Consider the following 20,035-nt stretch of genomic DNA (forward strand, 5'->3'; position numbering starts at 1 on the left):
CGGACCGCGACCGCCCTGGGTGGTGTGACTGTCCTGAGTACGCCGGGAGTGTTTGTGTGGGGGCCCGCCACGGACTGATACCTTGACCGACCCCTCCCCCTTGCTGTCCCCAGTGTTGGGACACTCGGAAACGTTCCCATTCCCAGATGCCATCTGTCCATATAAATTAATAACCATCTGCTTCAAACCCTCTAGATTACTGCCCTACCTGCACAGACCCCACGGGAGCAGCCTTGGGGCCTTTACGACCACCAGTGAGGGTAAGTCCCTCGACTTTCCGTCGATTTTCCGTTGATTCTAATAGTCCTTTTCTAATATACCCTGAGGCACTGCCATCACAACGTGCAGGGGCACGCCGGCTGGCGTGATATCCTGTCACTTTGGTCTTTTGTATTTTGTATTTTTATTAATATTTTAACATCATGTGTACTCCTACACCTCTAAATACCTACCTGGCTTATGGATACACTTCATGTCTGCTGGAAACCTTTACCCAGCAACGTTGTTAAGTGAGACTCACTATCCCCTTGATGCGTAGTGTCTTTACTCTGTCTTCCCCACCTCATCATACACTGCTTCACGGTAGGGAAGTAAGATACACCCCCCTGATTTGTCTACTGGGGGACTTGATCCACGAGCTGAACTCTACTTCTCTTCCTACAGGGTATCCCGTTGACGCAGGAACCCCTCTCCGGCTGGATCCAACAACCCAACAGGTTGTATACTACTGAAGCCTCAGCCTTATGCGGGGCTTCCAGTTCAATCACTAAGTTTATGAGCACCTCTGTCTGGTCCTGAAGAATTGCCACTATAGGCATGAAACATGTTGACCGCTTCACAGTTGAGGGTTGAATGGGACTGACTCCTCGTAGCTACTGCAGCCCCACTGCCCCTCACACGTTTTTACTTCAGGTGGTGTACTACATGAATAAAACCTAAGCCGTAGTTTACACCAACCTGTTTTAATTCACCTCACTCACGCTCACTACTTCACCTACTAGGGCCCTCACACCCTTACACCTATCGGCATAGGAACAAAAGATCTCCGCAAGAGTGTAGCACTCCGTGCTACCCGTCAGGCATTGCAGCGCCGGCTTGACGCTGGAGCAGGGAGCCGATGATGTTACGATATGACTTACTGGTGACATGACAACAGCCGTAAAACCAGTCTGTTGTGTGAGGCATCCCTAGTTCCGACAAGGGATACCTTTCCCTGCTGGATTGAGGCACGTTAACACCTCATACATGAGGTAGAGAGGAAGACAGCTTATCGCACTACGCCATCACTCATCCACAGGGGAACCGTGTGCAATCTATTGTTGCTCAGCATGTGGGACATGCACACTGGACCCCTTTAAATATTGTCCCTTCACGTCCCTCCCTGTTGTTGACTGGACCCCACCCCAGGTAATTTGTGCCGGCATGGTAATCCCAGACAAAAATGTGAGGAAAATTTGATTTTTAGCTAATTTTAGGTTTGCAGGGGATTCTGGATAAGAAAACTTAGGGGGATCCACAGCTGCCACACACCCCTGGACTCCCCCGGGTGTCTAGTTTTTAGAGATGTCTGGGATTGGTAGGTTTCCCTAGATGGCCACTGAAACCATTACATAAAACACAGGTGCCCCTTGCATAACCAGGTCGTTTTGTGATAGATAAGGGGCACCTGCATTTTTGGTTCCAGGCTCATAGGCCATCTAGGGAAACCTGTCAATCCCAGACATTTCTAAAAACTAGACACCCGGGGGAGTCCAGGGAGGTGTGTGCATGGCAGACTGTTCCGAATAAAAACAAAATTGCACGAAATTGTGGTCAGTGTTCCGGTGAATTGGGAATGAGAAGCGGAGTAAATTGGGAACAAGCAGCGGAGTAAATTGTGACACACACAAGCACACAAAATTGCACGAAATTGTGGTCAGTGTTCCGGTGAATTGGGAACGAGAAGCGGAGTAAATTGGGAACAAGCAGCGGAGTAAATTGTGACACACACACAAGCACACACACACACAAACGCACACTAAACTACCAAATAGGCTAAATTGCCAAAATTACATTGTATTTATCATTTAAAATAATACCCATCTAAGCAACATTTCTGTGACAGACACATGCACTCTTCACAGTTTAAACATAGCCTTTATTTTCACGGAAAAAGGCAAGGTAATAGCAGGCATTTAGCCCAGAAGCCTCATATAGAAACACAATAGAATTAAAAACTGGTGCTGTGCCTTTAAGACCTACAGGCTCCTTTCATGCCCCACAGGTGACAGTTAGGTCACGTCTTTTTTATGGCGTGTTACACAGTGTAGTGACCATAAAGAGACAGAGTGCTAAATAAAGTGGTATTCATCCGGGGTGGCGGGAGGGTTGCTTATGGCTTTGAGGAGTATAACCCTGGAAGACAACTAGGATTACAGATAAGTTACTTATCCTTCTCTTCCAAGGGATACTCATCAATAGTCATAAGCACTGAATAGAGTAGCCAGCCCAGCCCCAGAATCTTGCGGCAAATACCAGTATAGCCAGCACACTCTGAATAACCGGTAAACCAAACAAATTTCACAAGGAGTCTTTCCTGAACTGAGCATCCGCCTGAGTATCAGAATCTAGGCAGTAGTGTCGGGCAAAGGTGTGTACCTATCGCCATGTAGCAGCCTTACATATCTCTTGAATGGGTACATTTCTGAGACGGGCCGTAGTGGAATCCTTCCCTCTAGTGGAGTGAGCCTTTGGTCTACTAGGGAGTTGCTTGTTAGCTAAATGATAAGAGAAAGTAAAACAGGACACTATCCATCTGGAGATGGATTGCTTAGAAGAACGGAGACCAGTGCGCAACAGACCATAATTCACAAATAGACTATCTGACTTTCTTATGCTCTTAGTTTTGTCTAGGTAGAATTTAAGAACCCTTTTTTGGTCAAGAGATTGTAACACCCTCTCAGGAGGGGTGGTAGTGTTTGGGATAAAGGTGGGGAGAGTAATTGACTGATTAATGTGAAAGTCCGAGATAACCTTAGGCAGAAAACTCAGGTGGGTTCTCAGGACTACTCCGTTAGCATGGAAAATGAGATAAGGCTCTTTAGAACATAGTGCCTGGATCTCACTCACTCTGAGACCAGAGGTAATTGCAACTAAGAAAGCTGCCTTCCAAGTCAGGTGTTGCAATGAAGCTTTGTGGATGGGTTCAAAGGGAGGACCCATTAATTTAGAAAGGACTATGTTACGCTCCCAGGGAGGAGAAAGAGACCTAATCGGAGGGTAGACCTTTTTAAGACCTTCCAGGAAGTCCTTAACTACTGGCAGAAAGAACTACTTGCAGAAAGATCTGAAAGAAAGATACCTGCGTAGGTGACTTTCTATAAGATGTAATTGACGCCAAGTGTACTTTAACAGTAGTAAACTATAGACCTGATTTAGCCAAGTGCAAAAGGTATGTCCATAAGATGTACACCCAATTCATCCCACATTCAATTCAAACAAAACATTCCTTCAGTTCAAATAAACTTAAATCCTCCCTCTATCTCTGACTGGTCAGGCCGTAACAACCTGGGGCAGTTGATTGACTCCCGGCGCTAGATTGCCTGCTGAATAGGTACCCTTCCACCAACCCAATAAAATCTATACCCAGCTCTACTTTAGATGGCATTCAGCTACCTTATCCCAACAGAAAGCGTGTAGGGCTTGCGGAATTAGAGACCACAGAATGGACAATAAAAACAGGGGGCTCCACCCTAGTGCGAGCCCAGGAATAAAGAACATGAGGGCAGTCCTGATTATAGTTGTCATGGCAGTCAGAGTAATATAACGTGTGCCAGTTTATGACCTAATCCTCAACTTACACTAGCATCCTGGAATGTGGCAGGGCTAAGTAACAAAATGTCCCTTCCTCATTGGAATAACTTCATAGAGGGTTTTTATACATGCATCTTACAGGAAACTTGGAGCTTAGCTCCCTTATACAAGTTGGGGTATGTTTGTTACTGCTCTCCAGCAGTTACAAAGGGGATAAGACGTCCGGCATGGGGACTAACAATATGGGTCATGATTGCCCTGGGCTGTAAGATCACACTCCTCAATATTAATAACATCCCAGATATCCTGGGAATCCGTATCGAGGGTGTCACAGACAAACCTACTTGAGTTATATAATATTTACGCCAGAGGCACAAGAGGGGGCAGATCTTCTGCTACACCTTTGCAATTGAAGGTGTTACTGGATAGGAGTCCACTTCAATCTAGATTAATAATAGCAGGTGATTTTAACATTACATTTGAACCCTTAGATAAAGCTGATGTAATGGAGACGAATGAAGAAGATCTGAAGTGGTCGGTTCCTTCTTTAGGCCTGCCCCCAGTTAAGAACTGGTTGCAAGTGGTGCTCCAAGTAAATGCCCTAAACGTAGAGCATGGGTTAAGGGCAGTGAATGGCAGAGCCAAATCAAATAGACTAGGTGCAAACATTTTCAATAGGGTAAACAGCCCATCTTGTATTTATTATATTTCACTAGATCTGAGACTCTGGAGGAGTGTTATTGATATGTTTGTGGGCGATACAATTGACAGTGACCACAATCCACTCTGTCTCAGTATGATAACAGTGTGGGGTGGCCTTACCAAAAAGAGCCCAATCCCAATCAATTCGAATGTAGTTCTTCCATCTAATGATAGACGAAGACTAAAATGGCGCAATGTATTTCTATGCGAAGATAAGCTCCTTGGCATGCAGCAGGATCTGAAGGTAAGCATACAAGAACTACAGTCCTTAATCAAAAGCCCAGGAGGGTTGGCCGAAGTTGATACTACCCACTTGAGTTTCTTTGATAAAGTAGATTCTTATTTCACTGCACCAAGGCATAAGTCAAGGGAGAGAAAACCGATAGGGAGCACTGAACCTTGGTTTTAATAAGGAATGTAAAACTCAGCAATCCAAATTAGCTCTGGCCATAAAATTTAAAGACAGAGGCCAAATCAGAGCCTCCAGAAAGAGCTACAAGGCAGCCCTCCAACATGCCAAGAAGGAGTGGGACGAATTGCGTTGGCATCTACTTAAGGAAGCTTGTGCCGCCAAAGATTCTAAAACATTCTGGTCTTTGTTTGTCTGGCGTAACAAAGCAGGGGCTCATCCACTTCAAACCCATATTGCAGCTGAAGCTTGGTATTACCATTCTAACAAGCTTCAGCCAGTTGCCGATGCTCTGCCCTTCACGGGGGACGTCCCTTGCCCTCCACAGTCTTTGGGTAAAGATTTTTTTCTCCCCAGTGATACTGAGGGTTCGATTGGACGAATAGTGAAGGCCAAAGCCCGAGGTCCAGTTTGGCCTATCTGATATTCCCAACTGGACTTGTTATACATTACTTCTTTCAAATGCTATAGCTAGCAGGGTGCCCGTCCCGGGGTCTTGGCAGGGGACGGAGGTGGTCCCAATATACAAAAATGGGGACAGAGGCCAGACCTGTAACAATAGGCATATTAGCTTGATAGATGTTCTGCAAAAAGTTTTTAGTCGAGCCCTCCTACAAAAGATCCAGGCATAGGAAAATGAAAACGCTATTCTATCACCTTATCAAGCAGGCTGTAGAGAAAAGTTAGAGTCTACTGAGCAGGTATTTCGGCTCCTGCTTCTTTATTGGAAAGTCACAGTTCTTGGCCAGGGTAGTCTGTATTTAGCTTTTATCGACCTGAAGACTGCCTTTGATTTAGTCCTCAGACAAAAGCTGTGGCAAGTGCTCAAAGATATGGGAATCCATCCCCAATGCTCAATCTGGTTATCCGATTACATGAACACAACTTTGCCAGGATAAGATGGGGCACGCAGGGGCAACTCACAGATCGTATCCCGGTTAGCAGGGGAGTTCGTCAGGGTTGTGGTCTGGCACCTACGCTTTTTTCTCTTTATATGAATGAAGTGGTAAGCATTCTATCTCAAGAGCCCACCAATGTTCCATCCTTAGGCTGGGAAAAGGTAGAGACCCTTATGTTTGCAGACGACACCCTGCTGGTGTCAAAAACCCTGGCTGGGCTACAGTTATTACTAAACAGATTTAAACTTTTTTACGACAGTCAGGTCTTGAAATACCTCAATAACCAAATGCATGTCCTTTATTCCTCATAAATCATATAGAGGTAGGCCAACTCTGGGAAGGGACCACCCTGGAAATGGTAAGCAATTTCGACAATTTAGGTGTGAAACTGTTGGAGAAAATGACCTGGAAGCCTCAGGTAACGAAAATGGTATTGAACCATAAGTGTATAACAGGGGCACTGGGGAAATAACACCCTTCCCCTTATAGTAGACCAGTTGCCGCTGCCCTGCAGGTTTACGATTATCTAAAGGCTGTCAGATCTGCCCTATACAGGGATTTGATAAGATAACCAAGCTCACTAGATCGAAGCATAAATTCTTAAGGAACCTAGTGATGCTGCCCCAAAGCACCCCACTTTACTCTTTAATGCTAGATATGGGTCGATGCCCCTTCAGTGACATAGCAAAGCTTTGCTCATTGTTATTCTGGGCTAGAATCAAGAGGACCCCTGAGCTATCACCTTATGCTGAAGCCCTGGCGGAGGTTATCCGTCTAGATACCTCCAAGAAGGTTGGGAGGCTAAGCAACTTAAGGACGCTTGTGTTTTATAAAGGGCTCTGGGAAGCTTGGAAAAAATCTGATTACCCCCTGCTCCAAAAAGATATAGTAAAGAGGCACTACTGGGAATGGGTCATACAAACAGATTCCAGTAGGACTGACCTTGGAAAACTTACCACAGAATTCCTACTGCACAAACAGATAAGTTTCCTGGAACCCTACCTTGATCTAATCCAAGTAGCCCATGATTGAAACATTTATATTCAATTCAGGCTTGGCACCCTCCCTGTGAATGAGCTGGTAGCCATGCGGCAAACTAAAGTCCCAAGCCTAAGCAACTGCCCTGAATGCAAGGCTCCCGTGGAGTCCATAGCCCATGTGTTGTTCGCTTGTTTAGTTTCTGCGTGCCTGAGATTACAATGGATTAAACGAATTTGCCAGCAAATGGGTATGCGGAACTACTGGGATGCCTTGCGAATTCTAAAATCGGACACTAGACCCCTCTTTATCTGGCAGTTGCCAAGTTCCTTGGCCACATGTGGGGCATTAGGAAAAAGGTGCAAGAAAGAAGCTTAGGGGGCTACTTGCACCTAACTGGCTTTAGTTTTTAAGTATACTCTCGCTATGGAAATAGGACCACAAACGTTTTAGATGTAATGTATTTCAGAGACGTTATCCAAACACTTGACCGCACATTGTAAAAGAGTAGATTTTTAAATACCAGTATTTTAGCATGGGGTTTTATTATGTAAATAGCACCAATGCCACTTTGGTCATTTCATCTCTTTGTATATATAAACTTCTAATTCTGTACCGAATCTTAACTTTTATGAAATTTCGATTGCTTTATGTGGCATAATCATGACTATTATGAATGTGCTTACTACCTATCTGAATTTGTTTGTTTTTAAATGTTTATATGTGAAAACATTTAAGGTATGTATGCCGAAATAAAGTTTATTTGATTGATTGGTACACTACAGGTAGAAGCACTTCCTTTTGAAAGCATATGACTTCCTCGTAGAATGGCTCCTCGTTTCCTTCAGAATCTGCATACAGTCTGGCGAGAGACCTGGACATCCATATTGGAGGAACTCAGGAGCCATGACGTTAACCTCAATGTTGGAAGGTTGGGATGGAACACTTTTCCTCCGAACCTGGTTAACAGATCCAGACGGCATGGTAACCTCTTGAGTGGTGTCTTGGAAAGATGAAGAAGGTATGGATACCACCACTGGCGAGGCTACTCTTGTGCGATCAGGATCTGTCTGTCTGGTCCTGGATCTGTTTGTTCATCACACGGGGTATGAGCGGAATTGGCAGAAAAGCGTAGAGTAATGTGTCTTACCAGTCTATCAAAAGTGCATTCCCTCAGGAGCCTGGTTGATGGTACCTGGCTGCGAAGATGCTGCATTTTGCGTTTGTTACATCCGCAAAGAGATCGATGTCCGGATAACCTCATCTTTGAAAAATGCCTTGTGTTATCTTGTCGTTTAGCACCCAGTTGTGCGCTTCGACGAAGTAGTGGCTTCGAGCGTCCTCTTGCATGTTGAGAGGAGCTGGGAGGTGAAATGCCAATATGGTCAGCTTCCTTGCCAGTAGCCACTTCCAAATTGTTTGGGCCTTCAGTAACAGAGGTCCGGATCTGGTTCCTCCCTGTTTGTTGAGGTAGTACATAGTTGTGGTATTGTCCATCTGAACCAACAGGGAGTGTGTCTTTATGGAAGGAAAGAACGCTTGAAGCGGCAGGTGTACCGCTCATAGTTCCAACACATTTATGTGGAAGTTTTTCTCGGTTTTTGACCATATCACCTGAACCTGTGGGCTTCCCATCCTTGGAGGGACATGTCTGTGACAGGTGTTTGTTTGGACAGTTCCTGATGGAACGAGACTCCTTCCAACAAATTATGACTCTGCATCCACAATCTCAGGGAGTCTTTGACTGTCTGAGGAAGAACTATGGTGTCCTCCCAGCGGCTGGAGAGATGAAACCACTGATCCTGCAGTAGGCTGTTGATCCCAGTAGATAGGATACTTGTCTGGCCATGGGATGAGGTGTGCAGACTAGCGTGCAACATTTGTGGATGATTGTGTAGTGTAGTTCCTATATTCCCAATAGGCTCTGCGCATTGGAATAACAAACAATAGTTTGGACGTGGGACTTAGGTCGACTAGGTCTCTATTGAATATGTTAGACTTAATTATGAATGCCAGCTAGCTCAGAGGTCAATAGAAACTTTCTCGAGTAAACAAGAAGGTGTTAACTTTCCTAAATAGACAAGAAGGGATTAGTTTCTGACAACCGCATAAACATGACAACTTTGCTCCCTCCAGAATAAGAAGTAAATCTCCAGAGTCGCGGAAATAATAGATAACTATTTCACTCAGTCAATCGTGCATGCTTAGTTTCACCAGAAGCGCAGAGAAACAGAGAGACAGGCGTTTTCAATAAAAGTGGTTATTTATTGAACAGTCTTCTTTCTCATGCAAGAGAAGTGAGTTGCCACAATTGCAATACTTGTTATAAAGTAAAGTGCGTACAGTAAAAGGAGTATTATAAAATAATACTGTAAAAGCATGGTATGGTTTCTAAGCCATACGGTGTTTAAAATAGATAAAATATATACATAGATAAAACCATGATTAAACGTACTCAACTGGTGCTTCTAAGATATACCTACCCCAATTTACCTAACCCAAGTCTAGTACGTGGGAAGGAGTAAGTGAGATGCAGTTTAAGTTAAGTTTATAGAATGAAGGAGGTATTGAATCCCTCTCTCAGGACTCGATCTCCCAGCAACCCGCAAGGGTGACCAGGAAACACTGGACCTGGATTTCTTGGCAGGAGAAAAGACAGCGTCTCTCTCAGTGCGTCAATGGGAGGGTTGGCTTCCTTCGGCACTTGCCACAGCAGGGCGTCGGGCAAGTAGATGGCTGATCTGCTCCAAACCACCGTGTCCTTTGCTAGGGCAGATGCTGGTATATTTATACCTGGAAGGTGCCGAGTTTGACGTAAGGTTGGACATAAGACGTCACTAAGAACTCGCAGTTCTTTCAGGACTCCAGGAGTTCTAGGACAAATCAATACAGAAGCAGGGGGAATTCCCGGGCTGCTGGAGGCTTGGTTTGTTTAAGAACGCGTTGTGCTTTCTAGGAGTCTATGGGAGTAGCCTTGCCGTATTTGGACTGCATTGGCTAGGACTTAATATGGGTTCGATTCTTATGCCTTTATAAGGATATGATTTATTTGAATTTTATATAGCGCATAGCTACCCTCGGGCATCCCAGCGCATGTCCAGAATGAAAGCAAATGGCAAACAGGCAGATACAGCGGCATCAGATAGGGAAGAGATGGGTTTTCAAAAGTTTACGAAACCTAACAATACACGGCTCTGAACGCAAATTCAGAGGAAGCGCATTCCAGAGAGTGGCAGTATTAACAGAGAACTTTCTCCCACCCGAGCGTGCCCTTCTAACTCTAGGAATTTGCAACAAATACTGTTGGTCAGAGCGCAGAGCTCTGTTAGACTTATAGGGCACAACTAAATTCCTCAGAATGGGAGGCCCCTTATCCTGACGCGTTTTGTGCGCTATACAAAGCGACTTAAATGTAATCCTTTGCCGCACCGGGAGCCAATGCAGCGCCTTCAATGCGGGTTTGGCTGACTGCATCCTAGACGAGCTCGTAAGAAGCCTTGCAGCCGCATTTTGGATTTGCTGAAGTTTATTCAGCGTTGCTTTAGGGGAGCCCAGGAAGATGGCGTAACAGTAATCAAACCTAGATACAATAAGCCCCTGAATAAGCAGCTTCTTCGATGTCAACGGAAGAAGGGGCAAACCGTTCCGAGCTGCACGGAGGAGCCCAAGGCAGACTCCTGGCGTTCGTTTTGCCTGGGTCCTAAAGGAGAGGTCCTGCTCTAACCAAACCCCAAGACTCTTAATCTCCTCTTTAGGACTGGGGAGGTCGCCTAGACAACTAGGCCAAACAGTCGCGGGGAGTGAGGGTCCTTTATGCCCTAGCAGCATTATTTCGGTCTTTGACCCGTTCAGTTTTAGAGCTGATTCACACATCCTTATGTGGTTTGATATAACCACATAAGGGCATAAATCGGGAATATTTAAATAGGGTCCTAGATACGTTTACAACAATTGGGGATAACCTCTCCTCTGAAGGATACACTCTTGCTTTTGCTGAGTACCGAGTTGTGCTTAAGTAGTGAATTCTCAGAGTTGGATTGAGAATGGACTTCTTGTAGCTGACACACAGACCCAACGGATTCAACACCCGAATGCAGGATTGCAGGCGTCCATGCAGGAGCCTGGGAGAAGCACTCTTGAGCAGCCAGCATTCTAAATATGGATAGACGAAAATCTTTTGCTTTCGTAGAAAAGCTGCAACCACCGCCATACATTTTGAAAGCATGCAGGAAACGGACTTGAGACTGAAAGGGAGAACTCTGTATTGGAAGTGCTCTGACGCTACCTGGAACTGTAGAAATTTCCAGTCGTCGTGGAGACCCCCGAGGGATCTTGTGGCAGGTGTAGGTGGACGCACCCCTCTCCGGATATTCGAGAGGGAATATGTTTGGGAATAGTCCGACCCTGGACTGTTCCTTGGCACTCTCCACTCTTTTACACTCCTCAGCCACCTCGGTGAGCGGTTAATTGGCGGTGTGTGCTGTTCTCGAGCTGGGGATCTGCATAATTCTCAGGCCCAGAGAAGATGATCTTGTCTTTGAGAGTCCTATCTCCGGCGCCGGAAGGTCGATGCGGTCCATCGGCGGAACCCCCTCTACAGACTGATCCGCTATTTTCGAAGGTAGCCTTATGCGCAGCTCTGTACCCTCCCTACAGCGGAAAAGACAGTGGCATTTCGCATCACCCAATAACGCCATCAACTTATTTCAATAGCGACGAAAAACGGCGGATCCACATCTATATCACCCGTGAACCCTGCTTCATTAAGCTGATGGGATTTTTGACTGATAGTTTCCTACCCGCTCTTACCTACTCGGATAGCCGGAAGTGTGGCGAATTCACATCATAGATTGCTGAATTTTGGAACCGGTTCCCTTATTCTTTGCCACCTGATGACCATCTATTTTAGGATCTATAAGATTGCCAGCATTTGGTGACACCGTAAATTCCCATTACTACGAAAGAACCATTTAAAGATTATCTCAGGTTCTTTTTCGCGGTACCCAGTGTGAGCGGAAATAGAAACTACCTTCTACTGCACATAGGATTACTGGTCTCAAGTTTTTGTATCGTTACGACTACAATTTTATAATAGATCTTTGTTCATTTCCCTCCCAGTTAACAACCCCCAGCCCTGACGAAGGTGTGGCCCTTCAGGCCTGTCACCGAAACGCGCGTCGGCTTGTGTTTCCAGAAATACGGCGTACTGTTTTATAATCATCAAAAGCCGTATTAATGTCATCTATCTGGAATAACATTCTGATTTATGTAACAAATTTACCATCTTTGTGTTACATATTCCAGGACGATAGGGATGAATAAATGCATGGAAGAATGAAAGTTGAATGAGAGAATATTAGGTAGGTTATTTTGGAAATTTGTGAACATGAGAGTATGAGTGAAGTATGTTTTGTTACTGGGTAGGCTCTAAAGTAAAACAAATCTCTCTTATTTTTATCCCCTTTTTGCACTAATGTATGTTGTTTGATATCTTGTGGATTTGAAATGTTATCTATTTTTGTACAACCTTTTTTACATCAATCCAAAGAATATATAAAAAAATAAAAATATATATATATTTTCTAAATACCTTTTGTTGAGTATAATTGGATTGACTAAATTTTGTCATGTGCACTGCTAAACTCCTAGGCTAATCACCCCATAAATATTGGGATCCTATTGTTAGGACCATTACATCATTAGGCGGGGTTACGTTCCTTGTTCTATTTTCTGTTTTCTCCCCCTTACGGCCTGCCTACATCCTTAAAAACCCACTGGGGAACCCCCTTCTTTCATTAATTGATCTCGTCTTTGACGTCAACCATCTCGACGTCGGCTCCTGAGATTCCACCACTTGAATCTCCTTCAACGTCGAAGGAGCTCATGACATCGGTACTGGTGAACAGACCAATCTCTGTTTCTTTGCCAGTGGAGCCATGTGGGAAGACAGTGGCCTAGACTCCTATCTTCTCGACTTTGATCATCTTCGCTGTGACGGTGGTGACAGTGAGCATCCGCGGCTCGAGGGAGTTGAGGTTCTCGGGCCGAGTGTCTATGACTCGCCATTGGTGGGGCATTCGACACCGGTAGAGGTGTTCTCAACATCAGCGGAGGAGACTTCGACTGCAACCACCCATGTCTGAGCAGCAGAGATGTCTTCGATGTTGAGCGCTTGTGCTCCGCCGTCGGAGACCCAGGCCTGGAACAGTCGCCGTCGGTCAGTGAGTTGTCAATGCTTGAAGTCTAGACAAAGACTTACTTCGCTTTGTCGGGCTTGGCGTCGACTGTGTCGTTGGCGATCGTTCTTTCGATGTCTACCATGGCAAAGGTCTTCCTGTCGACGATTTGTACACCGGCGGTGAGCAGAGAGGTATGTTCAACGCTGATCTTCTCTCCGTCAACAGCAAAGCTGACTGGTGTCTTTTTTTTAATCTCTTTCACCTCTTTTTCTATGCTCAGACACACTTGACAGAAGGGCTCTTTAAAATGCTGATTGTTACCTTCCAGGCCACTTATAGGTCATTTTCCGCTCTCCTACATGGCATGCAGCTTGATCTTTTCCCTGTCTGGGAGAGTCCTTCTGGAAAACTGCTGGCAGTAATAATACTGGTCTCATTTATGTGAAAATGGCAAACACACGATGCAGACAGAGTGTGGGTCGGACTTAGCTATTTTCTTCCCACACGAAGGACACTTGTTGAACAGAGCAGCAACACATAAGGGCAGGTAAGTAACTTACCTTTCTTCTTAATTGTTACCGGTCAATAGTACCTAAAATGGACAATTCCCAGATAGGGCTTCCTCGAGGGACTGGCGGGCTCAATAATCTGCTGTAGATGTCAGGTTGCACGACTTGTGCTGGCTCCTTCTACAGTGCCCCAGTGAACCGTATAGGTACTATTGAGCAGTAACAATCAAGAAGAAGGGTAAGTTACTTACCTGCCCTTACGTGTTGGTCAATTAGCAACCTCGTTTTTGCACAGGTCCTGAAGAAAGCCCCCCGACCCAGCTGGGTGAAAGAAGGGCTGAAACATGGTTATCACTCACATGGACTAACAGGTGCTATAGAATAGTAGCAATTCTATATGCGCACCGCCTTGATTTTAACCTTGCCCCATCCCCAACTGAATAAAGTCTTTGGTATGGAGATGTAGGTAATTTTAACTCACCTCACTTAATTTCACTTTATTACTGATCACTACTGTTATCACCAGTTGATCAACCTCCGGGTGGAGGAAGGCATATCTTCTAAAAAATAGCCAATGATGCTTTCACGTGATGTAAGAAGCAAATAATCAAGATATACCGCTAAAACATTCCTGTTTGAGGGTTTTTTAAGATGGTCAACATACCCGACCCTGGTTGTACTACAGGTACAAGTGATCCATTCGCCTAGGATTACCTTCAATTTGGGATATATATATATATATATATATTTTTTTTTTTGCTGGCGAACTGCTCCAGGGTTCCCCGCGAGGATGGGACTATTCAGTGCTTATGACTTTGAGAGTATCCCCAAGAAGAGAACCAGTGTTATTACCAATTGACTTTCTTTGCATTTCTGCCTTCCAAATGTAAGACAATATGTAAAAATGAAAAATATCCTCTAATTCACATGCTTGTATGGGTACCCACAATTTTAGAGATGTGCAAATAACCACTGCTTCTAAACTATATACTTTGTTCCCATTTCGGAAATAGATAGATTCCCTTGGTACCCAATTGTCACTCTTTATATTTTACCAAATGAATTTCTATATACCTGGTACACAATAAAAACCATTGCAAGACGCAGCTCAGTTATTGGCCGTGGATACCTTGGGTTTTTGATGAACCTACAAGTCCTATATATCCCCGCAACCAGAAGGGTCCAGCAGACGTAACGGTATATTGCTTCTAAAAAATCTGCCATACTTAGAAGAAGTTACAGGTGAAAACGTTGGCACACTTCAAACTTCAACTTTGAGCAGCAGGAACACGACTCCAAGTTGTGTGAGGTGCCGAGGCACCTGATCCAAACTTCATGGTTATCCATCACCAGCATCTGTTGGTGACAGCCAAAACACAGCTCGAAACCTGTCATTTTAGGGCCCATATCTGCACACTGGAGAATTAGCGAAATTTCACTGAGGGAAAAAAGTCTGTCAAAAGACAGTACTGCTAACTCCGGCTCCGCATTGGAAGGAGTAGAAAGAAAGGAACTGACATCAGCATGCAGAGGTTGGTAAATATAGGGGTCTGGACATCACATTCAAAACAGGGCAGAGCAGAGGCGGAGCCCCACAACACCCCCTACCAACGTGTGAGAACTGCTTTGAAGGTTCCTGATTCAGTATTGTGCATGGGGAGAAATTCAGAAGGTGTAGAATCTGTGGTTAGAAGTCTCAATCAAAAGCCCGAAATAAAGACTATGAACGCCATCTAATTCATCAACAGCCCCATCTAATATCAAAAATATACATATTTTTTCTCGATTAATAATCATGCCTTACCATCATTAGGACTCCTGTTTATGATGAATGTTAATGAACAAACTTGTGACAGGCCTGCATTGTGAAATATTTTATAAAGATTGCCTATTTCTGATCGCTTATGAACATCAACATCAAGAATTCCAGGACCTGGACCCTGTACTCCTCATTTCCACCGCCGGCCTGGAGGATGCGGATTCACCGCTGCGGTGCCTACAAAGACCCCCCGCCAGAATAAGATGGCTGGGGGGTCATCGGCGGACGGTCTTTTCCGCCGCGGTCTCCTTCCGACCGTGGCGGAAAAGCTCTAATATGGTGGCGGTGTCTATCGGACACCGCCAGCCATATTAGGATGGGGCAGAAAACATGCTTTTCCGCTGCGGCTTTTCCGCCGTGGAAAAGCATGTGGTCTTTGGTGTTTGGGGGCCCGTTGCAAGCCCCCAGGGTGTTGGGGGGTGCACATGGGGGGTACCTATGGTACCCCCCTGCTTTGGCATGCACAGGGTGGCAGGCACTACGCAGTGTCTGCCAAGTTGTGCATGCCAAGGCTACACATGCATATTTTACATTGGGGCGGGTGATGCTTAAAGCAGCACCCGCCGCAATGTAAAATATACGGGATGTGACCGCCAGGATGGCGGTCACATCCTAATTGCACCGGAGGGACCGCCGCTGCCCCTGCGGACGGTCCCTCCACCTTGGGGGTGGCGGACAGACGCTGGTCCATCCGCTATCCTAATAGGCCCCATAGTTAGTGAAGAGGCAAGTTTTTAGTGCCTTTCTGAAGGAAAGCAAAGTAGGGCTGTTTTTTTTCGGTCTGGAGTGAGTTCCACAAGGGGCGTCAATCTAACATTATTAATTTGTGTTATACCTGCGCAGAAAATTGCCTCCAGGTTATCCTGGCCTTCAGCTTACAAAACTGCAAATACGGTGTGTTTAATAATGGCTGCTTTAGAAGTCAGAAAGGCCAACTGAAGCAGCCATTGATATATTCCTTCAGCTAAAGTTTAGGATGTCAATTGAAGTGGCGTGCTGGACAACTTCTAAAAGTCACCCAAACTGAATACATCAGTGAACAAACATGAAAGTGGCCATAAAGGAGTTAAACACAAAAATACAACTGAATCCCATTTCTAGCATGAAAGCAATATGGACGGGGGCAGGAAGCACCTCAAACGCTTTTTATAATGCAAAAAAGTAATTTAACTCATTTACCCCATGTTTCACAGTTTTTGCCGCGTGAGCTGCCTTTTTTTTAGCGTCATACAGTGTCAGCATGTCAATCAACCCCATAAAATATATTTCCTTCATTGGTGCACCTGCAGAAAAATTAAGAAAGAAAAAGAATAATATCTATGGATTAGGCAAAATGGCCTCAGTTTAGACAGATTATTTCAAACAATACCCCTTCAATAATCTCAAACAGACTTCTTAAGTCCTAATTAGAATTTAGGTGAAATTCCATGCAGACAGAATCTTCTATTGCCAGAATCTCTGTTACCGACCAATATCTACACATGGAATTAAGCTTATTATGAGTTGAACCCCTCGGATTGCAGAATAACGGTGCAGACAGTGACTTACTGTGTGGAATTCTGAACGGTATTCCCTGTTCCATGAGGTTTAACACGTATTTATTACTTGCTCTGAGCAGGTAATAGATGAGTGTTGCAACATCTGTGTGGGGTGGAGGTGAAAGGAGAGGGCTAGGGAAGGAGAGGGGTTGGGAGGGTCAGTGATAGAAGGGAAATTATAGGGTTAGGATAATTCTGGCAGGACGGAGTACTACATGATTTACCATTGCCAGAAAAAAAGGTCAGCAAAGACTGGGGAACTATGTTTGGCTGCTGCAGCAGCTAAAGCTGAACACTATTTAACCGGCCAGGGGAGCGTGGCTTGAAGCCGATGGAGTGAGCAGCAAACTTGCGAGCCGCCATCTGAAGCCATCCCGACGCCCTGAGCGAGACCAGGGCCCCCACGGTGCAACCCCACAGCTCCATAAGGGAGAGGTGTGTTCCGCAGAAGGAGAAATGCCGGACGAGCGACTGGGATCGACGCCCAACGAGCAGTGACGGAGCCGGGAGTGCAATTGGGAATGAGCCGCAGCTGATAGCGGCTGTCCCCCCTCCTGTACCACCGCACTGCAGGACCCGGTCTGAGCCCCAAGGTCCCTCCTGTAGATACCCCAGAAGGGCAGAGTGGAAGCTGGCATAGACTGAACCGAGCCCCACGTGACGAGCCCGAGTGCCGAGTCGGGTGGTGACCGAGGACTGGGGTAGTGGTGACGACGACCCGCCAAGAGACGGCAGGCAGGCCGCGGGCCCCCCTGAGGTGAAAGCAGGGCCGGTCCAAGGATTTGCGAGGCCCTGGGCTAAAAGGCAACGTGCGAGGCCCCCTCTAATTTAGATAAGTGGCCCCTTGCAAAGAGACCATTCAGAGACACTGTGGGGGGCCCAGTGTCCAGCATTTTTGCACCCCCACAGTTTTAACTTTTACTCCACAAGCATTTCTCACACCTTCAGTCCGATAGGTGTGAGAACTGATTGTAGTCTAAAAGTTAAAACTGTGGGGGTGCCAAAATGCTGGACAATGGGACCCCCACAGTGTCTGTGAATGGTCTCCTTGCAATTGAGGGAGCGTCTCCCTCCCCTATGCCTCCAGACAGACACTATCCCTGAGAGGCCTGAGGAGGGGGGCCCCTCTGAAGGACCTTAATTGCAGGCAACACCTTTTTAAAAAAAAATAGATCACCAGGGAAACAACAGGACGCATCACCAGTGCGTGGCCCCATGCTGGTGGGCTGAGTCCGAGGCCCTGTGCAGCCGCCCACGCTGCCCATGCCTAGCGCCGGCCATGGGTGAAAGGATAGAGGCTACGCCATGGAGAGGGGAGCGGGGGCAGTACCAGACAACTCGGCAGCAGAAGGGACAGGCCTTCCTTCTTCAGGCAAATGGACGCTGGAAGACGGGACCGATATTGGGGAATGAACGCGGCCTGTGCTCTGACACATCAGAAGCCTGCTGAGCCTAGGCCCTTGTGGCATAAGGCACGAGCGGCCGGTGGCCCTGAGGAGGCCTCTCCCCGCGCACAGGGGGGCGCACGGCGAGCAGCGCCTGAAGGCTGCGGGAACGTCTAAACCAGGCGAATAGGCCTTACTGCCTTGGAACAGCCAGTGGCTGGGCCCAGAGATGGACTGGACAGAGTACCAGCAAAGAGTAACGGGGGGAGTCGCAGGGCAGCCGCACCCCGCCCCTGCGGGGAGTCGCAAGGCAGCCGCCCCCGCCCCCCCCCAAGATACTCCCGAATGAGAGAGAGGACTCCCTGCCCTGGACCCAGCATTACTGTTACGGAGGCAACATGAATACCCGACCCCGCCTGCTGAACAAGTTGGAGGAGAGGGTCCTCCTTCTCACGACTAGCACTTCTGTGAAGGCCCAGTTGAGTGAAAGCAGAACCACTGGGGTGAGGACTGAGCGCAGATAACTGCCCTCGCAGTTGGCACAAAGGGCCTGAACATAGAGCAGCTTCGGGCCCCCGCCTGAGCAGACGGGAAGATCGACAGTCATAGACACAAGACATGCTTGAAGCCTGGAGCGCCCACCGGGGAAATCCGCGATGGCGAAGGACACAATTGCCCTAGAGGTGTCCTACGAGTGCACGCAGCACCTTCGGACAAGCAGATATAGGAGAGGGGGAATGCCCAATCCCAGGCGGAAACCACCGGAGACCCTACACTGCAGGATATACTACAAGCCATTACCTCATTCAGTGAGCGCCTGGAAACCAAAATAGACTAGCTGAGCCTGGATTTGGGCTTACTCAAAGAAGACCACAAAGCACTGGCGGACCGCACCAAGACAACAGAGGGTCAACTCTCAAACGCTCTAGACGAAAGTGAAGACATTGGAATCTTGAGCCGAAGACGCCGAAAACAGGTCACGGAGAAGCAACACCAGAATCATCGGCCTGCCGGAGAAAATATAGGGCCGCAGTATGATAACCTACTTGGAGAGATGGCTGCAGGAGGAGGTGGCCCCGGACGGACTATTTAACTTCTTCACCCAAGAGAGGGCACACCGAGTCCCGGCGAAGCCACCTATACCTGGAGCACCCCCACGGGTGGTGATAGCGAATCTGCTACATTTTAGAGATAGAGACCATATCCTTACCCAAGCACGCCTCAAAGGAGACATAGAGGTGGACAACTCGGTGGTGAGAATCTTCCCAGATTTTTCCAAGGAGGTTCAACGGCAAAGAGGGTCTTATTGAGAAGTGAAGTAGAGGCTGCGGCAACTAAACTACAAATATGCGACGCAATACCCGGCCACGCTACGAGTCATCACAGGACAGGGCATGGAGTTCTTCAGGACCTCACAAGAGAAAGCGGACTGGCTGGAGAAATATGACGGGATGGCGCCTCTACGAAAGCCGGAGAAGAGAAGGAGAGACGTTCTAGGGATTGGAGGACCATGAGAGAGAACTCAGCACCGACAAAGGAAGAGGCACAGCTCGAACGCCAGAGTGCAATGCAGGTGATGGCGCTGATCAGCGGCAAGGAGAGAGATCTCGTCCCCCGTGAGGGCAGCGAGACAGCAGCAGACTCAGGCTTGGAACACGGATCCAGTGAATCCGAGGCATCGAGCGTGGTGCTCCCGGATGTCACACAGCAGACGGCGGACGACATTGCCTAGCTGGGGAGAGGTGAGGCCCCTCCGGTGCAAGTCTGGAGTGGAACGGGAAGCGCCTGGCCCAGCAGTGAGGTACAGGGACTGTAGATGGGGGTC

At 46.9% G+C, this 20,035-nt stretch overlaps 1 protein-coding gene across 1 annotated transcript in view; it reads right to left on the reverse strand.

Moving 5' to 3' along the window:
• PIP4K2C (phosphatidylinositol-5-phosphate 4-kinase type 2 gamma) overlaps nt 1-20,035 on the reverse strand; it is a 400,711-nt gene that overhangs the window by 45,877 nt on the left and 334,799 nt on the right. Inside the window, exon 9 of the mRNA XM_078688969.1 lies at nt 16,467-16,570. Coding sequence (XP_078545095.1) covers nt 16,467-16,570 — 104 coding nt within the window. The remainder of the gene's footprint in view (nt 1-16,466; nt 16,571-20,035) is intronic.

This window comes from Lissotriton helveticus, chromosome 1_1 (genome assembly GCF_964261635.1).
Source record: "Lissotriton helveticus chromosome 1_1, aLisHel1.1, whole genome shotgun sequence".
NCBI classification, from domain to species: Eukaryota; Metazoa; Chordata; class Amphibia; order Caudata; family Salamandridae; genus Lissotriton; species Lissotriton helveticus.